This window comes from Neoarius graeffei, chromosome 17 (genome assembly GCF_027579695.1).
Source record: "Neoarius graeffei isolate fNeoGra1 chromosome 17, fNeoGra1.pri, whole genome shotgun sequence".
NCBI classification, from domain to species: Eukaryota; Metazoa; Chordata; class Actinopteri; order Siluriformes; family Ariidae; genus Neoarius; species Neoarius graeffei.
The window spans coordinates 20,388,280-20,413,591 of record NC_083585.1 but is presented as its reverse complement, the minus strand read 5'-3'; the positions used below and the strand labels follow the sequence as shown (position 1 = coordinate 20,413,591).

Sequence of the window (25,312 nt, the reverse complement as noted above, 5' to 3'; positions counted from 1 at the left end):
CCATGGGGGATCATGGTGATCAATGATTGGCCGTGGAGGGTATCATGGTGATCAGGGATTGGCCATGGGGGTTCATGGTGATCAGTGATTGGCCGTGGAGGAATCATGTTGATCAGTGATTGGCCGTGGGGGATCATGGTGATCAGTGATTGGCCGTGGGGGATCATGGTGATCAGTGATTGGCCATGGGGGGATCATGGTGATTGGCCGTGGGGGGATCGCGGTGATTGGCCGTGGGGGGATCGTGGTGATTGGCCGTGGGGGGATCGTGGTGATTGGCCGTGGGGGGATCGTGGTGATTGGCCGTGGGGGGATCGTGGGGATTGGCCGTGGGGGGATCATGGGGATTGGCCGTGGGGGGATCATGGGGATTGGCCGTGGGGGGATCATGGTGATCAGTGATTGGCCGTGGGGGGATCGCGGTGATTGGCCGTGGGGGGATCGCGGTGATTGGCCGTGGGGGGATCGCGGTGATTGGCCGTGGGGGGATCGCGGTGATTGGCCGTGGGGGGATCGCGGTGATTGGCCGTGGGGGGATCATGGCGATCAGTGATTGGCCGTGGGGGGATCATGGCGATCAGTGATTGGCCGTGGGGGGGATCATGGCGACCAGTGATTGGCCGTGGGGGGGGGATCATGGCGATCAGTGATTGGCCGTGGGGGGGGATCATGGCGACCAGTGATTGGCCGTGGGGGGGGATCATGGCGATCAGTGATTGGCCGTGGAGGGGGATCATGGCGATCAGTGATTGGCCGTGGGGGGATCATGGCGATCAGTGATTGGCCGTGGGGGGATCATGGCGATCAGTGATTGGCCGTGGGGGATCATGGCGAACAGTGATTGGCCGTGGGGGGATCATGGCGATCAGTGATTGGCCGTGGGGGGATCATGGCGATCAGTGATTGGCCGTGGGGGGATCATGGCGATCAGTGATTGGCCGTGGGGGGATCATGGCGATCAGTGATTGGCCGTGGGGGGATCATGGAGACCAGTGATTGGCCGTGGGGGGATCATGGAGACCAGTGATTGGCCGTGGGGGGATCATGGCGACCAGTGATTGACCGTGGGGGGGATCATGGCGACCAGTGATTGGCCGTGGGGGGGATCATGGCGACCAGTGATTGGCCGTGGGGGGGGATCATGGCGACCAGTGATTGGCCGTGGGGGGATCATGGCGACCAGTCATTGGCCGTGGAGGGATCATGGCGATCAGTGATTGGCCGTGGGGGGATCATGGCGATCAGTGATTGGCCGTGGGGGGATCATGGCGATCAGTGATTGGCCGTGGGGGGATCATGGCGATCAGTGATTGGCCCTGGGGGGGATCATGGCGACCAGTGATTGGCCGTGGGGGGGATCATGGCGACCAGTGATTGGCCGTGGGGGGATCATGGCGACCAGTGATTGGCCGTGGGGGGATCATGGCGACCAGTGATTGGCCGTGGGGGGATCATGGCGATCAGTGATTGGCCGTGGGGGGGATCATGGCGACCAGTGATTGGCCGTGGGGGGATCATGGCGACCAGTGATTGGCCGTGGGGGGATCATGGCGACCAGTGATTGGCCGTGGGGGGATCATGGCGATCAGTGATTGGCCGTGGGGGGATCATGGCGATCAGTGATTGGCCGTGGGGGGATCATGGCGATCAGTGATTGGCCGTGGGGGGGATCATGGCGATCAGTGATTGGCCGTGGGGGGATCATGGCGATCAGTGATTGGCCGTGGGGGGATCATGGCGATCAGTGATTGGCCGTGGGGGGGATCATGGCGACCAGTGATTGGCCGTGGGGGGGATCATGGCGACCAGTGATTGGCCGTGGGGGGATCATGGCGACCAGTGATTGGCCGTGGGGGGGATCATGGCGACCAGTGATTGGCCGTGGGGGGATCATGGCGACCAGTGATTGGCCGTGGGGGGATCATGGCGACCAGTGATTGGCCGTGGGGGGATCATGGCGATCAGTGATTGGCCGTGGGGGGATCATGGCGATCAGTGATTGGCCGTGGGGGGATCATGGAGACCAGTGATTGGCCGAGGGGGATCATGGCGACCAGTGATTGGCCGTGGGGGGATCATGGCGACCAGTGATTGTCCCTGGGGGGGATCATGGCGACCAGTGATTGGCCGTGGGGGGGATCATGGCGACCAGTGATTGGCCGTGGGGGGATCATGGCGACCAGTGATTGGCCGTGGGGGGATCATGGCGACCAGTGACTGGCCGTTGGGGGATCATGGCGACCAGTGATTGGCCGTGGGGGGGATCATGGCGACCAGTGATTGGCCGTTGGGGGTTTCATGGCGACCAGTGATTGGCCGTGGGGGGATCATGGCGACCAGTGATTGGCCGTGGGGGGATCATGGCGATCAGTTATTGGCCGTGGGGGGATCATGGCGATCAGTGATTGGCCGTGGGGGGATCATGGTGATCAGTGACTGGCCGTGGGGGGATCATGGTGATCAGTGATTGGCCATGGGGGATCATGGTGATCAGTGATTGGCCGTGGGGGGGACCATGGTGATCCGTGATTGGCCGTGGGAGGATCATGGTGATGAGTGATTGGCCGTGGGGGATCATGGTGATCAGCGATTGGCCGTGTGGGGATCATGGCGATCAGTGATTGGCCGTAGGGAGGATCATGGTCATCAGTGATTGGCCGTGGGGAGATCATGGTGATTGGCCGTGGGGGGATCATGGTGATCAGTGATTGGCCGTGGGTTATCATGGCGATCAGTGATTGGCCGTGAGGGGATCATGGCGATCAGTGATTGGCCATGGGGGATCATGGCAATCAGTGATTGGCTGTGGGGGGATAATGGGGATTGGCCGTGGGGGGAACATGGGGATTGGTCGTGGGGGGATCATGGTGATCAGTGATTGGCCGTGGGGGATCGCGGTGATTGGCCGTGGGGGGATCGCGGTGATTGGCCGTGAGGGGATCGCGGTGATTGGCCGTGAGGGGATCGCGGTGATTGGCCGTGAGGGGATCGCGGTGATTGGCCGTGGGGGGATCGCGGTGATTGGCCGTGGGGGGATCGCGGTGATTGGCCGTGGGGGGATCGCGGTGATTGGCCGTGGGGGGATCGCGGTGATTGGCCGTGGGGGGATCGCGGTGATTGGCCGTGGGGGGATCGCGGTGATTGGCCGTGGGGGGATCGCGGTGATTGGCCGTGGGGGGATCGCGGTGATTGGCCGTGAGGGGATCGCGGTGATTGGCCGTGGGGGGATCGCGGTGATTGGCCGTGGGGGGATCGCGGTGATTGGCCGTGGGGGGATCGCGGTGATTGGCCGTGGGGGGATCGCGGTGATTGGCCGTGGGGGGATCATGGCGATCAGTGATTGGCCGTGGGGGGATCATGGCGATCAGTGATTGGCCATGGGGGGGATCATGGCGACCAGTGATTGGCCGTGGGGGGGGATCATGGCGATCAGTGATTGGCCGTGGGGGGATCATGGCGATCAGTGATTGGCCGTGTGGGGATCATGGCGATCAGTGATTGGCCGTGGGGGGATCATGGCGATCAGTGATTGGCCGTGGGGGGATCATGGCGATCAGTGATTGGCCGTGGGGGGATCATGGCGATCAGTGATTGGCCTTGGGGGGATCATGGCGAACAGTGATTGGCCGTGGGGGGATCATGGCGATCAGTGATTGGCCGTGGGGGGATCATGGCGATCAGTGATTGGTCATGGAGGGTATCATGGTGATCAGTGATTGGTCGTGGGGGATCATGGTGATCAGTGATTGGCCGTGGGGGATCATGGTGATCAGTGATTGGCCATGGGGGATCATGGTGATCAGTGATTGGCCGTGGAGGGTATCATGGTGATCAGTGATTGCCCTTGGGGGTTCATGGTGATCAGTGATTGGCCGTGTGGGATCATGGTGATCAGTGATTGGTCGTGGGGGATCATGGTGATCAGTGATTGGTCATGGAGGGTATCATGGTGATCAGTGATTGGTCGTGAGGGATCATGGTGATCAGTGATTGGCCGTGGGGATCATGGTGATCAGTGATTGGCCATGGGGGATCATGGTGATCAATGATTGGCCGTGGAGGGTATCATGGTGATCAGGGATTGGCCATGGGGGTTCATGGTGATCAGTGATTGGCCGTGGAGGGTATCATGGTGATTGGCCATGGGGGGGATCACGGTGATTGGCCATGGGGGGATCACGATGATTGGCCATGGGGGGATCACGGTGATTGGCCATGGGGGGGATCATGGTGATTGGCCATGGGGGGATCACGGTGATTGGCCATGGGGGGATCACGGTGATTGGCCATGGGGGGATCACGGTGATTGGCCATGGGGGGGATCACGGTGATTGGCCGTGGGGGGATCACGGTGATTGACCGTGGGGGGATCACGGTGATTGGCCGTGGGGGGATCACGGTGATTGGCCGTGGGGGGATCACGGTGATTGGCCGTGGGGGGGATTATGGTGATCAATGATTGGCCGTGGTGGGGTCGTGGTGATTGGCCGTGGGGGGATCGTGGTGATTGGCCGTAGAGGGGATCGTGGTGATTGGCCGTGGAGGGGATCATGGTGATCAGTGATTGGCCGTGGGGGATCATGGTGATGAGTGATTGGCCGTGGGGGATCATGGTGATCAGCGATTGGCCGTGTGGGGATCATGGCGATCAGTGATTGGCCGTAGGGAGGATCATGGTCATCAGTGATTGGCCGTGGGGAGATCATGGTGATTGGCCGTGGGGGGATCATGGTGATCAGTGATTGGCCGTGGGTTATCATGGCGATCAGTGATTGGCCGTGAGGGGATCATGGCGATCAGTGATTGGCCATGGGGGATCATGGCAATCAGTGATTGGCTGTGGGGGGATAATGGGGATTGGCCGTGGGGGGAACATGGGGATTGGTCGTGGGGGGATCATGGTGATCAGTGATTGGCCGTGGGGGATCGCGGTGATTGGCCGTGGGGGGATCGCGGTGATTGGCCGTGGGGGGATCGCGGTGATTGGCCGTGGGGGGATCGCGGTGATTGGCCGTGGGGGGATCGCGGTGATTGGCCGTGGGGGGATCGCGGTGATTGGCCGTGGGGGGATCGCGGTGATTGGCCGTGGGGGGATCATGGCGATCAGTGATTGGCCGTGGGGGGATCATGGCGATCAGTGATTGGCCATGGGGGGGATCATGGCGACCAGTGATTGGCCGTGGGGGGGATCATGGCGATCAGTGATTGGCCGTGGGGGGATCATGGCGATCAGTGATTGGCCGTGTGGGGATCATGGCGATCAGTGATTGGCCGTGGGGGGATCATGGCGATCAGTGATTGGCCGTGGGGGGATCATGGCGATCAGTGATTGGCCGTGGGGGGATCATGGCGAACAGTGATTGGCCGTGGGGGGATCATGGCGATCAGTGATTGGCCATGGGGGGATCATGGCGATCAGTGATTGGTCATGGAGGGTATCATGGTGATCAGTGATTGGTCGTGGGGGATCATGGTGATCAGTGATTGGCCGTGGGGGATCATGGTGATCAGTGATTGGCCATGGGGGATCATGGTGATCAGTGATTGGCCGTGGAGGGTATCATGGTGATCAGTGATTGCCCTTGGGGGTTCATGGTGATCAGTGATTGGCCGTGTGGGATCATGGTGATCAGTGATTGGTCGTGGGGGATCATGGTGATCAGTGATTGGTCATGGAGGGTATCATGGTGATCAGTGATTGGTCGTGGGGGATCATGGTGATCAGTGATTGGCCGTGGGGATCATGGTGATTGGCCATGGGGGGATCACGGTGATTGGCCATGGGGGGATCACGGTGATTGGCCATGGGGGGATCACGGTGATTGGCCATGGGGGGGATCACGGTGATTGGCCATGGGGGGGATCACGGTGATTGGCCATGGGGGGGATCACGGTGATTGGCCATGGGGGGATCACGGTGATTGGCCGTGGGGGGATCACGGTGATTGGCCATGGGGGGATCACGGTGATTGGCCATGGGGGGATCACGGTGATTGGCCATGGGGGGGATCACGGTGATTGGCCGTGGGGGGATCACGGTGATTGGCCGTGGGGGGATCACGGTGATTGGCCGTGGGGGGATCACGGTGATTGGCCGTGGGGGGATCACGGTGATTGGCCGTGGGGGGATCACGGTGATTGGCCGTGGGGGGGATTATGGTGATCAATGATTGGCCGTGGTGGGGTCGTGGTGATTGGCCGTGGGGGGATCATGGTGATTGGCCGTGGAGGGGATCATGGTGATCAGTGATTGGCCGTGGGGGATCATGGTGATTGGCCGTGGGGGGATCATGGTGATTAGCCGTGGGCGGATCATGGTGATCAGTGATTGGCCGTGGGGGGATCGTGGTGATTGGCCGTGGAGGGATCATGGCGATCAGTGATTGGCCATGGGGGATCATGGTGATCAGTGATTGGCCGTGGGGAGATCATGGTGATCAGTGATTGGCCTTATGGGGATCATGGTGATTGGCCATGGGGGGATCATGGTGATTGGCCGTGGGGGGGGATCATGGTGATCAGTGATTGGCCTTGGGGGGATCATGGTGATTGGCCGTGGGGGGGATCATGGTGATTAGCCGTGGGGGGGATCATGGTGATTAGCCGTGGGGGGGGATCATGGTGATTGGCCATGGGGGGGATCATGGTGATTGGCCATGGGGGGATCATGGTGATTGGCCGTGGGGGGATCATGGTGATTGGCTGTGGGGGGACTGTGGTGATTGGCCGTGGAGGGATCATGGTGATCAGTGATTGGCCGTGGGGGGATCATGGTGATCAGTAATTGGCCGTGGGGGGATCATGGTGATCAGTGATTGGCCGTGGAGGGGATCACGGTGATTGGCCGTGAGGAGGATCATGGTGATCAGTGATTGGCCGTGGGGGGGATCATGGTAATCAGTGATTGGCCGTGGAGGGGATCATAGTGATCAGTGATTGGCTGTGGGGGATCATGGTGATCAGTGATAGGCCGTGGGGGGATCATGGTGATTGGCCATGGGGGGATCATGGTGATTGGCCATGGGGGGATCATGGTGATTGGCCGTGGGGGGGATCATGGTGATCAGTGATTGGCCATGGGGGATCATGGTGATCAGTGATTGGCCGTGGGGGGGACCATGGTGATCAGTGATTGGCCGTGGGAGGATCACGGTGACCAGTGATTGGCCGTGGGGGATCACGGTGACCAGTGATTGGCCGTGGGGGATCATGGTGATCAGTGATTGGCCCTGGGGGGATCATGGTGATCAGTGATTGGCCGTCGGGGGATCGTGGTGATTGGCCGTGGGGGGATCATGGCGATCAGTGATTGGCTGTGGGGGGATCATGGCGATCAGTGATTGGCCGTGGGGGGATCATGGTGATCAGTGATTGGCCGTGGGTGGATCATGGCGATCAGTGATTGGCTGAGGGGGATCATGGTGATTGGCTGTGGGGGGATCATGGTGATTGGCCGTGGGGGGGATCATGGTGATTGGCCGTGGAGGGGATCATGGTGATTGGCCGTGGAGGGGATCATGGTGATTGGCCGTGGAGGGGATCATGGTGATCAGTGATTGGCCGTGGGGGATCGTGGTGATTGGCCGTGGGGGGATCATGATGATTGGCTGTGGGGGGGATCATGGTGATTAGCCGTGGGCGGATCATGGTGATCAGTGATTGGCCGTGGGGGGATCATGGTGATTGGCCGTGGAGGGATCATGGCGATCAGTGATTGGCCATGGGGGATCATGGTGATCAGTGATTGGCCGTGGGGGGATCATGGCGATCAGTGATTGGCCGTGGGGGGATCATGGTGATCAGTGATTGGCCGTGGGGGGATCACGGTGATTGGCCGTGGGGGGGGATCATGGTGAACGGTGATTGGCCGTGGGGGGATCATGGTGATCAGTGATTGGCCGTGGGGGGATCATGGTGATTGGCCGTGGGGGGGCTCATGGTGATTGGCTGTGGGGGGACTGTGGTGATTGGCCGTGGGGGGATCATGGTGATCAGTGATTGGCCGTGGGGGGATCATGGTGATCAGTGACTGGCCGTGGAGGGGATCATGGTGATTGGCCGTGAGGAGGATCATGGTGATCAGTGATTGGCCATGGGGGGGATCATGGTAATCAGTGATTGGCCGTGGGCGGATCATGGTGATCAGTGATTGGCCGTGGGGGGATCATGGTGATTGGCCGTGGAGGGATCATGGCGATCAGTGATTGGCCATGGGGGATCATGGTGATCAGTGATTGGCCGTGGGGGGATCATGGTGATCAGTGATTGGCCTTGGGGGGATCATGGTGATTGGTCGTGGGGGGGGATCATGGTGATTGGCCGTGGGGGGGATCATGGTGATTGGCCGTGGGGGGGATCATGGTGATTGGCCGTGGGGGGATCATGGTGATTGGCCATGGGGGGGATCATGGTGATTGGCCGTGGGGGGATCATGGTGATCAGTGATTGGCCGTGGAGGGATCATGGTGATCAGTGATTGGCCGTGGGGGGATCACGGTGATTGGCCGTGGGGGGGGATCATGGTGAACGGTGATTGGCCGTGGGGGGATCATGGTGATCAGTGATTGGCCGTGGGGGGATCATGGTGATTGGCCGTGGGGGGGCTCATGGTGATTGGCTGTGGGGGGACTGTGGTGATTGGCCGTGGGGGGATCATGGTGATCAGTGATTGGCCGTGGGGGGATCATGGTGATCAGTGACTGGCCGTGGAGGGGATCATGGTGATTGGCCGTGAGGAGGATCATGGTGATCAGTGATTGGCCATGGGGGGGATCATGGTAATCAGTGATTGGCCGTGGAGGGGATCATAGTGATCAGTGATTGGCTGTGGGGGATCATGGTGATCAGTGATTGGCCGTGGGGGGATCATGGTGATTGGCCATGGGGGGGGATCATGGTGATTGGCCGTGGGGGGGATCATGGTGATCAGTGATTGGCCATGGGGGATCATGGTGATCAGTGATTGGCCGTGGGGGGGACCATGGTGATCAGTGATTGGCCGTGGGAGGATCATGGTGACCAGTGATTGGCCCTGGGGGGATCATGGTGATCAGTGATTGGCCATGTGGGGATCATGCTGGTAAGTGATTGCTTGCAGCACAGTCAAGCATTACACACTGATGGTGAGTCGAGCAAACCTGCTTTCTAAACTCGTATAGCAGCAGTTGTGATGTGGGCTGGAGAACCGTAGCGAGTTCACGATGCTCACTAACTGTAAAAGGGTGAAAAAGGGTGGCACGTTGGTGTAGTGCTTAATACTGTTGCCTCACAGCAAGAAGGCTCTGGGTTTGAGCCCAGTGGCCAGTGGGGCCTTTCTGTGTGGAGTTTGCATGTTCTCTCCGTTTCTGTGTGTGTTTCCCCGGTGCTCCCTGGGTACTCCGGTTTCCCCCCACAGTCCAAAGACATGCAGTTAGTTTAACTGGCTACTCTAAATTGTCCATAGGTGTTAATCTGTGTGTGAATGGTTGTTTCCCAAGCCCGGAAATGGGAGGGTTATAGCAGGAAGGGCAGCTGGCGTAAAACTATGCTCCAATTAATATGACATGTGGATCAATAGGGTCCACATGACTTAGACACCACACGCATAATTGGGACCAGCTGGACAAAGTAAGTAAGCGTGAGACTAACATACTGAAAAAGTCACTAGATTTGTCACTGTAGTCTCTTTTTTTAATTAAAATCGTGAAGTGGTTCCTCCAATGTAAAAGAAGAAAAAGGGCAAACATTTGTTTTCTCTTCATAGTAAAGCTTGAAGGCCTTTTGATTTCATAAGCTCAGTGAAATTTAGTTCCCTCTGAAATGTGGTCGTTGTGATTTATGTTTATTTCTGTAATATCTCACAAAATATCAGGCCATTCTGTGGCTGGGAAGTTATTTCATTTGAGGGGATTAAAGCAAATAATGTGCATGAAATCGCTCGCTTCATGCAGTCAAGCAGACAGAGGAAGTCCGTGTGCACATGCACAGGTTTATCTTCTTCTTTTGGGTTTTACGGCAGGTGGCATCCACAGTGCTGCATTACTGCCATCTACAGGTTTACCTTTGACCGTGCACTGACAGTTCCATCATTCTGTCTCTAAACAAACAGTTGATCACACCGATGCGTTCGCTGAGCGCCGATATTTATTAGTTTGGTCCTGCGTTTCCTTTCCTTCGTATATAACGTCTTTTCTTCTCGCTTTCCGTTACTGTAATCGGTCTTTCACATTTCATTCGCACACTTGCGTCCTCCGTTTTTCTCTCCTGTTTCAAATTTGTATCCCACAATGCCTTGCGCGAACGGGGAAAGCCCACCACGTCATGTATGACGTAGTACTTATTGCGTCATGGTGAAGCAGGAAAAAGTAGCGGAGAATTTAGGGCCATGTGGAGATAAATTAATTAATTGTTCTATTAAAGAAAAACTAATAACATTGGAAATCACTGATTTGAATTTAGTCGTTTTCAGTCCACTAAACAAAAATAACTGGGCGTCGGGGAAAGTTCTTTTTATGGCCTACACTTGAAAAATCTGAAAGGCAGTCTAGCTTTAAAGTGCATATTCTGGACCAATATCTTTTTTTTTATATGAAAGTATGTACCTTTACACACTCATCCAGAAGGGTAATTTTGCACAAGGCCATCTGTCTACAAGCGAAAAAAATAAAATAACTAAACGCGTCTGGAAAAATCCCAAGGGAGTCTGGAGCCAGATTCGTGACGTTACCTGCGGAAGCGTGAGCAAGCTGCACGAGCTTTGCACGGTTTCAGTGCACAGCCTGTGTAGACCAAGCGCTCCCATTTCTCTCTCATTGTCCGGTCTTTTGGGAAACGATGAGTACTAATCCCATCAAGATTGGTGTTGCTACACCCTCCTACGATACATCTGTTAACCATTTTAATAATTACATGATAACGTTGAAGAAATTTGCAGAAAACCACCAGGTCGTTTTCTCATAAACAAACCAGTGCTGACGTAGGATTCAGAGGGAGGCGTCCTGCATGCGACGTCACGAAAATCAATGTTTGCCGGGAAATCCCAATGGCAAGTTTTTTCAGAGGCGGACCAATTCGCCTCAAATGGCTTGATTTTAACTGAATTTTTCTGGTATTGCGTAAGGTAAAAAATTGCACAAAATGCAGAATGTTACAGATATTTGACCAAAGTTTAATATACAACAGGAGAATTACATTGATCTTGCTCCTGAATTTACCCGTGATATGCACTTTAAGGCCCCTGTCACACTTATTCGGAATTAGCAGGATTCCGTTATGTGAATAATTTTGCTGGACTTGATAGTGAAAAAGAACTTGATGTGATTCGGGATAAAATAGTGAATCTGGCAAAAAAAACTTTCCTTGGAGTGTGAAATGGACGATGTCGAGGAGTTGCTAGACCAAGAATCTGGAGAACTTACAAATGAAGAGCTGATCGAATTGGAAGAAGAAAGAGTGGCAGAAGAAGAAAGAAGAGAAGTGGAGAAAGAAGAAGAAGAGGAGGAGCCACGAAGGATGTTCACCACTAAGGGATTATCAGAAGGTTTATCTCAACTGAATAAACTCCTTGCACATTTTGAAGCAATGGACCCAAACATAGAACGATTTGCAAGGATTGAATGGATAGTACGACGCGCTTCGTCCATATCGTGAAATTTATGAGAAAAAGAAACAAACAATTCAGACGAGGCTTACCATGTTTATGAAACGAGCAAATCCTCCCACCAGCCCGAGCGCTGCAACAGCTGATGATGACGTAGACGACCCACAGCCAAGCACCAGTAATGCCAGCGGTCACTAAATTTTGTATTTTGCTGTTTTACATTTGTATTTTGGTATGTTTCAAACTAAAATGTTTTCTATTTTTCACACCTGTATTTCATATTTTTTGTTTTGCACATAGTAAACGAATTGTACTGTAGTATGCAGTGTTTGACTTAAACCAAATAATGAGCCAAGATAATGAAATAAGAAAATGTTGATAAAATAAGACTTTAAGATGATTACAATATCATTACACATCACAATATACTTACGTTCATTTAACATAGGCTGACTTACGACCAGATCGGTTTACGACCGGTCAGTCGTAACCAAACGCAGTCGTAAAGCTAGCCGCACACTACGCCGATTTTCAGCGTACCGAGCCAACTGAAGTCGCGAGTCAGGCATAAAGACTAGTTTTCGATGGTACCGACTCATCTCACAGCCGATTTGAAAAACTAATCAGGAGCCAGACTGATCGGCGAGAGTCGCTAGCAATAGCCAATCATATCTTTCGCATATAACACGTGACATCATTAAACACAATTTCTAGCGCGAGAAATACGTGTTGGTAGCACCTAATGCAGGTATATACTGTAATTCCATAGACTGAAGCTTTATCCATAGACACAGTGGGCTGGAAAGCCACTCTGCTCAAGTTGTGTGGCTGAATTCCAAATCGCTTTAACTCCCCTATATAAGTGCACTATTTAAGGTTGGAAATAATAGCTCATGCAGCCTAGATAGTGCGCTACATATTCCATGTTGTGTCATTTGTAATTCAGCCTGTAGCATCTTCAAGTGTTGGATTTAACAGTAACTATATCCAATAGCCAATCACAAAGCTATTGTCACGTGATATTTAGCGGAATGTTTGTTATGATGCTTAGTTCGCATAATCTCGTTTGGTGTCGCTTCAATCGCGACTGCACTCGTCAACAGTCGTGAGTTAGTCGGGGATATGTGCGTGCCCTGTCGGGAGTCGGCTCTGAAATGGGTCGGTTCGGTACCGCGTGGATCGGCGTAGTGTGCGGCTAGCTTAAGTCGACGCATACCTGCATTGCGCAAGGTAAAAAAAAAAAAACACAGAGAATGCAGAATGTTACAGATATTTGACCAAAGTTTAATATAAAATAGGAGAATTACATTGATCTTGCTCCTGAATTTACCCGTGATATGCACTTTAAACCTGTGGAACATAAAAATATACACTACCGTTCAAAAGTTTGGGGTCACCCAGACAATTTTGTGTTTTCCATGAAAAGTCACACTTTTATTTACCAATATAAGTTGTAAAATGAATAGAAAATATAGTCGAGACATTTTTCTGGCCATTTTGAGCATTTAATCGACCCCACAAATGTGATGCTCCAGAAACTCAATCTGCTCAAAGGAAGGTCAGTTTTATAGCTTCTCTAAAGAGCTCAACTGTTTTCAGCTGTGCTAACATGATTGTACAAGGGTTTTCTAATCCTCCATTAGCCTTCTGAGGCAATGAGCAAACACATTGTACCATTAGAACACTGGAGTGAGAGTTGCTGGAAATGGGCCTCTATACACCTATGGAGATATTGCACCAAAAACCACACATTTGCAGCTAGAATAGTCATTTACCACATTAGCAATGTATAGAGTGCATTTCTGATTAGTTTAAAGTGACCTTCATTGAAAAGAACAGTGCTTTTCTTTCAAAAAGAAGGACATTTCAAAGTGACCCCAAACTTTTGAACGGTAGTGTAAATAACAGAATCTGTTTGGCTTCTCGTTTAAAATAAACCACTGGAATCTCAGCTCAGTTTTGTAGAAATGTAGAAGCCGTCTGCGTGTGCTGTGTGGTTTCTGATGTCTAATTGCTGATTGTGTGATTTACCTCTGGCACTTTCAGTTTAGTTCCTTTAACATCTGTCCCCCTGAGGGTCATCGGCAATCCTTTACCAGTCATTGTCCTGTTTGGGGATAAAACACCTCAAGGAAAAGGCGTTTATCAGACACTTCTTTCCAGACAATTACAAATAACATAGAATAGCATTATTACAAATAACAAAAAATAAAGGTCCCTTTCTAAATAGGATACTGATATTCTCTAAGAACTTGTGTGCTTTTATAAATCTTCTTTTATATCCTCTGAGAAGTTTTTTTTTAATCCTCTCACTTGTAATATTCATTGTTTTGTCAAACAGTTACACTTTCCTTCTTTAATTCCATATTAACTTTTATCACTCAGCAGGTCTTTCACTGGAAAAATAGCTTGTGTTTTCTCATGAATTAAATATCTTTGGATGAAGTGATAAGTGATTAAGCTAGCTAGCTAATTAGCTCGTGTTAAATTTCATGCTAGCTTGTCGGCTAACGCTCGTGTTTGTTCATGCAATTTACCTCAAAATGTCAATACCTCTGTTCGGAATTTACCTCACAATGCAAAATATTCAGTGTAAAACCGAATAAATACTGACAAAATATACTGGGAGTTAGTTATTTAGTTACTCTAGCTGGTTAACTACGCTGTAACAATAACGATAATAAAGTTTCTGTCGAAAAAGAGTGCATTAGCCTAGCATCCCGCCCTTTCCACTGACTCAGATCATTTGATTCAACTCACCGATAAGAACCGACACTCTCGCCTCCCAAACGACTCATTGCCATTTTCAGACTTTTCAATCTGCTTTGCCGATCATACATAACATTACTTCGGATTATATTTTATAAACATGTATTTACATAATCGTTAACTCAGCAAAGGACTGCATGTTCCTACATCGACAAAACAGGCTCATATGTGAGAGTCGGCTCTTCATGCTCAAATAGAAGAACCGATTCAAAGAACCGACTCGTTTGTGACTTTAAATCCGAGTTTAATGTACACGACGCTGCTTTAATTGGAGTGTCTTAATGTTAATAATATAGCTAACATTATCGACATGTGTTCTTTAGTCAAACATATCTGTTTTCGTCGCTATTTTAGTCAATAAGCTTGTGATAAATTAATTTCACGAGCGTTTGATTCGGTTCGTCGTTTCCACACGCTGTACTGCACATGACCGCTCGGGGGCGCTCTTAACCACACACCAGTCCTGTCTAATGTCCAACACAGGATTAATGGTGGTGCTGGTGAACAGTCCCTAAATAATTAAAAACTTTATGTTTCTGACTTTCAGGATTAATTTACGACTCTTCAGATCTTTTTAAACAAGTTAACATATTCTCTTTCTTATCACATATTTCTGCTTATCTCTATATGAGCAATTTATTATTGCAGTAGTTGATGTCATGGCAGAACAGTGGTGCAGTGGTTAGAAGAAGAAACCTTTATTTGTCACATGCACACTTCAAGCACAGTGAAATTCATCCTCTGCATTTAACCCATCTGAAACAGTGAACACACGCACACACACTCAGAGCAGTGGGCAGCCACACCAGAGCGCCCGGGGAGCAGTCAGGGGTCAGGTACCTTGCTCAAGGGCACCTCAGCCCAAGGCCGCCCCACGTCAACCTAACTGCATGTCTTTTGGATTGTGGGGGAAACCGGAGCACCCAGAGGAAACCCACGCAGACATGGGGAGAACATGCAAACTCCACACAGAAAGGCCCTCGCCGGCCACTGGGTTCAAACCCGGAACCTTCTTGCTGTGAGGCGACAGTGCTAACCACTACACCACCGTGCCACCCTACTGTCACCTCACAGCAAGCAGGGCTCTAGGTTCGAATGTTCTGGTCCACTGAGGCCTTTCTGTGCTGAGTTTGCATGTTCTTGTGCCTGAGTGGGTTTTCTTTGGGTGCTCTGATTTCCTCATACAGTCCAAATACATGCAGATGAGGTCAGCTGGCTGCTCTAAATTGCCCATAGGTGTGACTGTGAGTGTGAATGGTTATCTGTGTCTCTGCAGTGGCTGCGGCAAAGGGGGGCACGGTCCCCCTAAAATTACGGTATGTTGGGAGTTAAAGTTACGATGGGAGTCCTTTGGCTATTTCAAAGTCCTTCCCACGCCATGTGGCGCATAGGGCGGCGCCGATCTCCATTTCCATAGCCCTTGGCCTCTCGCCTATTACATAACTAGGGTTACAGTGTGGGGCTAGTCCTCTGGTAACCACGAGAGTTTGGCTCCCCACTCACAGACGGCAGTACGTACCATTTTTATGATGGTCTTTGGTATGACCCAACTGTGAGTAGAACTCACGATCTCCCAATCGAGAGGCGGACACGCTAACCACTAGGCCACAAGCCAGTCCTCTGACTATTTACAAGGAAGGAAAGGAGAGAGTAGTGTGAATAAACAGCCCACTGTGCGCCTTTGTTTTCCCTTATTAAATCCCGCTGCGTCCCTTCATCCCAGCGCTCCAGCAGCATCCCTTTGTAGTGTAGGTTGGTAGCACCCATTCGCACTAAAACCGATGCAAATTAGCCTGGCCCTGACGTCACCGATTGCCTCCACTTTCTGGGATTTTCCTTATTTGGCTTACGAAGAACTGCAAAACTCATCACTTTTAGTAGACAAGCTGATTTATGAATATTCTGTGGACTAATTAATCCGTTGCTGTGGCAACTGTCTAGACATGTCTGGTCTCCTTGGGTACTTGCGCCAAAGCAGGTACCCAAGCCTGTGACAGCAAGGCTATGACAGTGTTGTTACATTTGTATCTGACTGATAACTCGTGTCCTGTCCGGATGGCTAGATAGCATTCACGAGGCGTGCAAGTAGTTTTGGGCACCCAAAAACTTGATGCTGCTCGAGATCGACATGAATTCGCTTGCTGCCCTGACCAAACCCATGGTAAGAGGGTGTTATCCTCTTAACAATACTAAGTAGACGTAATTACCTTATAGTATCGTTGGTTCTGTTTCATACAGAAAAAAATACATGGACGAAATGTACTCTAATAGAGACATTAAACTTAGCTTTACTCCACCAAAATTTGCCTCTCAAAATGCGGGAAATAGCGTTTTATTTCCCGAGGGGGCATGCCCCCGGACCCCCCTAGATTTGGCGCACCTTCGCCGTGCAACACATCGCCCCCCCCATCCAAAACTTCCTGCCGCCACCTCTGTTCTGTGTATCTGTGTCTCTCTAGGGTAGATTGGCAACCTGTCCAGGGTGTAGCCTGCCTCTCACCCAATGTCAGCTGGGTTTGGCTCCAACTCACCCGCTACCTGTAATGGATAAACAGTATAGAATGAATGATCATGTCATCTTTTGGAACGTAATACTAATATTTCATTGCCATCATGCAATGAGGCTTGGATTGCCGTTAGTCTTTGGGGTTTCTTTATGACCCATATATTAGTTTTTTTACGTAAATGTATATTAACGAAGTGCATGCAACCAAGCAGCAAATACAGGAATGTGTATAACACATTAACATGTCGCTCAGTGACAGGAATAGACACTTAAACAGAACAGCAGCTTAAAGGTTAATCAAACATTTCCACAGAACTCAGTACACGTCACCTTGAGAAAATCTTAACAAAGGTTTTGCATAATTGCTTTCGAAACCTTTCCTTATTATTTTACATATGCAGTGGATATGAAATGCTTTTGTGTTTCTTAAAGAAAAGAAAGAAAGAAAAAAATCAACCCTCTTTGTGCCACAGTCAACACGACTAGGTTACTGGGTTGCACTTAAGCTCCTGGGATTGTGCTTTAAAAATCTGTTTTTGGAGAAATTCAGAGGTATTTCATGAACCATCCAGCAACTCTGAAGACAAGTGTGCTTCAGGGCCTCACTACTGAGCTGTTCATATGGCCCACAGCCATTCTTTTTTTCCCTTTACGTCTGTCAATATTTTAGGACCCAATCCATTTTGTACTAAAGGAGTTTCAGCCCTATGAGTGTTGTATTGATACGTCAATAAAATAATGGATTTTTTTTACTGGTGAATAGATAGGGTTCACATATTAAAATTAATATTTATATAAACTATTCAGTGTGGTACAACCAGGCTTGTAGCACTGGAGTCCAGGCCTTGGACTCGAGTCTGACTCGTGCCGTAATTTTAAGGACTTGACCTGGACTTGAGCACTGATGACTCGGACTTGTGCATTAACTGCATTCTGAATCATAAATTGGAGATGAGGACTCGGAATTTTTCTTTATTTTTTTGGAACATGCCATAATAATTTGATAAGATATTTATATCTACATTAATTTTTGTACTAATTTTGTGCAAGACAATGCACAATCACCTGTTCATACGTCATGTTCAGGAACAAACTAACATTAATGGCGCTAAAATGCCTGGAGAGACGCCGCTAGGATTGTCCGCTTTGCTTCTACAGACTTCTCGTGCAGTGGAAAAAATGCCCTGTTGTGTGTTCCATATGTAGAAGAACTATCGAGGAGACGACGGAGACGACCTCGAACTTCAATCGTCATTTGGTAAGACTCCACCCAGAGAAGGAAGTGACACGCTATGTTCATTGCTCTGTTGATAGTGGGCGGGGCTTGCTGAGCGATGAACTAGCTAGTGTTAACCCTCTCTCATGTTATTTGCCCTGTTGATAGTGGGCGGGGCTTGCTGAGCGATGAACTAGCTAGTGTTAACCCTCTCTCATGTTATTTGCCCTGCTGAGAGTGGGCGTGGCTTGCTGAGCGATGAAGAAGCTTTTTATCTGTAGCCTGTTAACTAAAATGGGGCAGTCGAGCAGGAACGTTAGTCCAACACAGTAGCAGAGACGCTTTCACATAAAGGCAGCAACAGCCACCGTCAAATGCCGCGGTTTGAGTCTTGTTCTCGGACTTGACTCGGATCAATAGTGGACTCAACTCAGACTCGACTTGAAATTTTCTTTAATGACTCGGACTTGAACACTGGGGACTCGAGACTGGACTCGGACTCGAGGTTTAGTGACTCGACTCCAACACTGGGTACAACATACACTCTGGATGAGACACCAGTTCATCACAGGGAATCACACACACACACACACACACACATTCACATCCTACATGTTTTTGGCAGGTGGAAGGAAACCTAGAGAACGAGGAGGAAAAGGTGCACAGACAGAACGCTCAGGATTGAATCGTGAACCATGGAGCTGTGATTCCACCTGAACGGACCCTAAATGCATGTGGGGATATAATTTGTGGCAGGTGAGAGAGCAGCAGGGCCGTTTCTTACTATAAGTAGTTGTTTAGGACGAGAATGTCACGTCACGGCCCCAAAGGTTCAGTGGCAGGATATGAATTCAATGGCATTCACTCGAGCCAGTCATTTAGATCTGTTGTTGTATTGCATTATATCTAACGTAATTCTGTTATGCTGCAGGAGTCATTTCATTAAGCATGATTTATGTCCACTTATCCCCTTTCAGGGAGAAGGCTCACTGCAAGTCAGTACAAAGTTATTCTAATTTAATTTAGCTTTAACCGTTACCCTATGATGGGAAACGTTTCTATTTATTCTGATGGAATGGTCCCCAGTCTGTATGTTTTAGCTTAACTACTGCATTTAGAAAAATTTTATTTCTGTCCAAACTATTTCCTTAATATCACAATTATTTGCAACATGCAGTAGATTGCTCTATTTCTTACTTTTTTTTGTGTGGGTTTTCCTAGACTTGCTTTCTTTTCAAGCGTAGTAAAGGTGTGTTAATAAACAGCGTAAAAGTGAGTAGTGAGTCGACTCGTGCTTTGGCTGCCTGATGCTGAAATGGTTTTCAAAGGGGACGTTATCTTGCATAATTTAGCACAGTTCCCTGTGATCTTTAAAAGACATCTGTGAAGAATGCAATAAAATTTAGCTTTTGTGTGGGTGGTAATTTTGTATGCTAATGACCTCAGCCCATTGGTCACCTTGGCAGGTGGGGGACCTGACATTTTATAGCGGTGAGGAGCTCAGCAGTGTTGACACAAGCAGATTGAAACTGAGACTAAAGACAGCTCGGCACTGGTTAAGAAAATTTAGGAAATTAATCCATTTTGAAATATTATAGAAATGAACTGGCTAATTTAATAAGAAAATAACATTTTGGAAATAATTTGACTAGTGTGCCCCCTGACAGCTCGATGAAATTCCTGTGCATGTTCTCCACATGTCTGTCTGGGTTTCCTCTCACCTCCCGAAAACATACCAGTGAGTGGATAGGCAACACTAAAGTGCTCCAAGACGTGAATGAGTGTCAGGCTTGTAGTACTCAAGTCTGACTCATGCCCTAATTTTAAGGACTCATGACTTCACTTGGACTCATAAATTGGAGACAAGGACTTGGATTTTTTCTTTATTTTTTGTAACATGCCATAATAATTTGACATAAAATATTGATATCTACAGTGGTGCTTGAAAGTTTGTGAACACTTTAGAATTTTCTATATTTCTGCATAAATATGACCCAAAACACCATCAGATTTTCACACAAGTCCTAAAAGTAGATAAAGAGAACCCAGGTAAACAAATGAGACAAAAATATTATACTTGGTCATTTATTTATTGAGGAAAATGATCCAATATTACATATCTGTGAGTGGCAAAAGTATGTGAACCTTTTGCTTTCAGTATCTGGTGTGACCCCCTTGTGCAGCAATAACTGCAACTAAACGTTTGCGGTAACTGTTGATCAGTCCTGCACACCGGCTTGGAGGAATTTTAGCCCGTTCCTCCGTACAGAACAGCTTCAACTCTGGGATGTTGGTGGGTTTCCTCGCATGAACTGCTCGCTTCAGGTCCTTCCACAACATTTCGATTGGATTAAGGTCAGGACTTTGACTTGGCCATTCCAAAACATTAACTTTATTCTTCTTTAACCATTCTTTGGTAGAATGACTTGTGTGCTTAGGGTCGTTGTCTTGCTGCATGACCCACCTTCTTTTGAGATTCAGTTCATGGACAGATGACCTGACAGTTTCCTTTAGAATTCGCTGGTATAATTCAGAATTTATTGTTCCATCAATGATGGCAAGCCGTCCTGGCCCAGATGCAGCAAAACAGGCCCAAACCATGATACTACCACCACCATGTTTCACAGATGGGATAAGGTTCTTATGCTGGAATGCAGTGTTTTCCTTTCTCCAAACATAATGCTTCTCTTTTAAACCAAAAAGTTCTATTTTGGTCTCATCCATCCACAAAACATTTTCCCAATAGCCTTCTGGCTTATCCATGTGATCTTTAGCAAACTGCAGACGAGCAGCAATATTCTTTTTGGAGAGCAGTGGCTTTGTCCTTGCAACCCTGCCATGTACACCATTGTTGTTCAGTGTTCTCCTGATGGTGGACTCATGAACATTAACATTAGCTGATGTGAGAGAGGCCTTCAGTTGCTTAGAAGTTACCTGGGGGTCCTTTGTGACCTCGCCGACCTTTGTTGGTCGACCACTCCTGGGGAGGGTAATAATGGTCTTGAATCTCCCCCATTTGTACACAATCTGTCTGACTGTGGATTGATGGAGTCCAAACTCTTTAGAGATGGTTTTGTAACCTTTTCCAGCCTGATGAGCATCAACAACGCTTTTTCTGAGGTCCTCAGAAATCTCCTTTTTTCGTGCCATGATACACTTCCACAAACATGTGTTGTGAAGATCAGACTTTGACAGATCCCTGTTCTTTAAATAAAACAGGGTGCCCACTCACACCTGATTGTCATCCCATTGATTGAAAACACCTGACTCTAATTTCACCTTCAAATTAACTGCTAATCCTAGAGGTTCACATACTTTTGCCACTCACAGATATGTAATATTGGATCATTTTCCTCAATAAATAAATGACAGAGTATAATATTTTTGTCTCATTTGTTTAACTGGGTTCTCTTAATCTACTTTTAGGACTTGTGTGAAAATTTGATGATGTTTTAGGTCATATTTATGCAGAAATATAGAAAATTCTAAAGGGTTCACAAACTTTCAAGCACCACTGTATATTACATTTTTAACTAATTTTGTGCAAGAGAATGCATATTCACCTGTTCAGGAACAGGTGGCGCTAAAAAGCCTGGAGAGACGCCCCGAGGATTGTCCGCTTTGCTTATACAGACTTCTCGTGCAGTGGGAAAAAATGCACTGCTGTGTGTTCCATATGTAGAAGAACTATCGAGGAGACGACAGGAACAACCTCGAACTTCAATCATTATTTGGTAAGACTCCACCCAGAGAAGGAAGTGACACGCTATGTTCGTTGCTGTTGATAGTGGGCGGGGCTTGCTGAGCGATCAACTAGCTAGTGTTAACCCTTTTTGCCCTGTTCATGGTGGGCGGGGCTTACTGAGCGATAAACAAGCTTTTCATCTGTAGCCTGTTAACTAAAATGTGGCAGTCGAGCAGTAACATTAGTCCAACACAGCAGCAGAGACGCTTTCACATAAAGGCAGCAACAGACACCGTCAAATGATGCGATTGGAGTCTTGTTTTCAGACTTAACTCCAAATTTTTTTTTCACTGACTCGGACTTCAACACTGAGGATTCAAGACTGGACTCGGACTCGAGGTTTAGTGACTCGACTACAACACTGATGAGTATGCAAATGAATGTTTGTACAATGGTGCTTGAAAGTTTGTGAACTCTTTAGAATTTTCTATATTTCTGCATTAATATGGCCTAAAACGTCATCAGATTTTCACACAAGTCCTAAAAGTAGATAAAGAGAACCCAGTTAAACAAATGAGACAAAAATATTATCCTTGGTCATTTATTTATTTATTGAGGAAAATGATCCAATATTACTTATCTGTGAGTGGCAAAAGTATGTGAACCTTTGCTTTCAGTATCTGGCCCCTTGTGCAGCAATAACTGCAACTAAACATTTCTGGTAACTGTTGATCAGTCCTGCACACCGGCTTGGAGGAATTTTAGCCCATTCTTCCATACAGTACAGCTTCAGCTGGGATGTTGGTGGGTTTCCTCACATGAACTGCTCACTTCAGGTCCTTCCACAACATTTCAATTGGATTTAGGTCAGGACTTTGACTTGGCCATTCCAAAACATTAACTTTATTCTTCTTTAACCATTCTTTGGTAGAATGACTTGTGTGCTTCAGGTCATTGTCTTGCTGCATGACCCACCTTCTCTTGAAATTCAGTTCATGGACAGATGCCCTGACATGTTCCTTTAGAATTTGCTGTTATAATTCAGAATTCATTGTTCCATCAATGATGGCAAGCCATCCTGGCCCAGATGCAGCAAAACAGGCCCGAACCATGATACTACCACCACCATGTTTCACAGATGGGATAAGGCTTTTATGCTGGAATGCAGTGTTTTCCTTTCTCCAAACATAATGCTTCTCATTTAAACCAAAAAGTTCTATTTTGGTCTCATCCGTCCACAAAACATTTTTCCAATAGCCCTCTGGCTTGTCCACATGATCTTTAGCAAACTGCAGACAAGCAGCAATGTTCTTTTTGGAGAGCAGTGGCTTTCTCCTTGCAACCTTGCCATGCACACCATTGTTGTTCAGTGTTCTCCTGATGGTGGACTCATGAACATTAACATTAGCCAATGTGAGAGAGGCCTTCAGTTGCTTATAAATTACCCTGGGGTCCTTTGTGACGTCGCCGACTATTACACGCCTTGCTCTTGGAGTGAACTTTGCTGGTTGACCACTCCTGGGGAGGGTAACAATGGTTTTGAATTTCCTCCATTTGTACACAATCTGTCTGACTGTGGATTGGTGGAGTCCAAACTCTTTAGAGATGGTTTTATAACCTTTTCCAGCCTGATGAGCATCAACAACGCTTCTTCTGAGGCCCTCAGAAATCTCCTTTGTTCATGCCATGATACACTTCCACAAACATGTGTTGTGAAGATCAGACTTTGATAGATCCCTGTTCTTTAAATAAAACAGGGTGCCCACTCACACCTGAATCCCATTGATTGAAAACACCTGACTCTAATTTCACCTTCAAATTAACTGCTAATCCTAGAGGTTCACAGACTTTTGCCGCTCACAGATATGTAATATTGGATCAGTTTCCTGAATATATAAATGACCAAGTATAATATTTTTGTCTCATTTGTTTAACTGGGTTCTCTTTATCTACTTTTAGGACTTTGTGTGAACATCTGATGACGTTTTAGGTCATATTAATGCAGAAATATAGAAAATTCTAAAGGGTTCACAAACTTTCAAGCACCACTGTACATAATCTCATTCAGTGTGTATTGGATGCCTCTTGATCACTTTCAAATCCACCATGACCCTGACCAGAATAAAGCTCTTACTGAAGATGAATTAATTGATGATTTTATTTAAATGCACTTTAATGTGTTAATACAAGAGTCATTTAAAAATCTGATTCTTTGAGGAGCAAAGTACGAGTAAACACTTTAATTTAATTACAGTGTTCCTACTTCTTAAATCAAGAATATTTTCATTTGCCAAAATCCTATTATGTATTTCCTGTTGGCTGGAATTTACTCTAGTTTCCTGGACACCCGTGACTTGTTTCTCGGCTTGAATGTTTCATTTATTATTAGACATTGCACATAATGCTATTTTTTGGAGATGCCCTTCATTTGACCCAAAACAAACAAACAAAAAACTCTACAAAGACAAGCATCAATTTCTATTAGACTTTATTTAATCCCTTAGCGTTAATCCAATTTAAGAGATCCAATTTAAAGCTTACATGACCACTAGATCTAATTGCTGAAATGAGATAATGGTCGGATTATTAATGTCTCTCTAAAGCAGACTGGAGCTGGTAAAGAAATCAGTCATGACATTAAAGTACACTATCTAGCCAAACGTTTGTGGACACCCACACATGCTTTTTGAACACCCCATTCCAGATTTAGGTCAGGTACTGATATTGGATGAGGAGGCCTGGTGTTCAGTCAGCATTGCAGTTTGGTGGAAGAACTACATATGGGTGGGATGGTTAGATGTCCGCAAACTTTGAGACATATAGTGTATGATGGTGATGTGAGTAGGAGTGTTCATTTGGGTGTGTGGGTACTTTTATTCATTCATTTATTTTCTATAACATTTATTCCATGCAGGTCATGTGTGACCTGGAGGCAACCCCAGCTGCCTTTGGGCGAGAGGTGGGGTTCATCTGGGACAGGTCGGCAATCTATCATGGGGATAACACAGAGAGACAGACAACTACTCACACTCATGCTAACACCTATGCATACTTGCAAACCCCCAGAGAATTAAGTAGATCAGGTTCTGTGGCACAGTCATGCCCTTCTAGGGGGGTCCGGGGGCATGCCCCTCCCAGGAAAAATTTGAAAAAAAATCCAGTGTAAAATGGTGCATTATCCTGCATTCTGAGTGCCATATTTGAAGAAACTTGATAAAAAAAAGCAGACCGACATGCTTAACAAAATGCTGCTTCTCACCTTGCCTCAATGCTTTGATGCTGGATGCTCCAATAACCAAGTCACCTTGAACTTGTTGTCACAGCGAATCTTTTTTTTTCTTCAGAGTTTTCATTGTTCATGATCACCAGAGTGTGTTTGGTTTTTACACATACTGGTGTGATTTGTTGTAACATGTGAGCTCATCACCTATTAGTATGATTCACTAAAGGGGTATGTGTGTGTGTGTTCACTACTCGAAGTAGTGAACAGATTTTGATTAAATTTTGAGGAAAGGTGTGTCATGGGCCAAGGAACAATTGAATAGATTTTGATTGCCT

General features: G+C 48.2%; 1 protein-coding gene across 10 annotated transcripts in view; it reads right to left on the bottom strand.

Annotated features, from left to right (window-relative positions):
- LOC132901436 (testis-expressed protein 12-like) overlaps positions 1-14,520 on the bottom strand; it is a 55,946-nt gene extending 41,426 nt beyond the window's left edge. For 4 of the 10 annotated variants that reach the window (XM_060943826.1, XM_060943825.1, XM_060943824.1 and 1 more), the window contains exons 1-2: positions 14,339-14,520; positions 13,610-13,685 (exon numbers count right to left, since the gene is read on the bottom strand). In XM_060943826.1, coding sequence (XP_060799809.1) covers positions 13,610-13,685; positions 14,339-14,418 — 156 coding nt within the window. In that variant the 5' untranslated portion in view covers positions 14,419-14,520. Of the gene's footprint in view, positions 1-13,609; positions 13,734-14,115; positions 14,315-14,338 lie in introns of those variants that run through there. The other 6 variants (XM_060943828.1, XM_060943831.1, XM_060943833.1 and 3 more) reach the window with 6 other exon arrangements.
- Between the last annotated feature and the right edge of the window lie 10,792 nt (positions 14,521-25,312).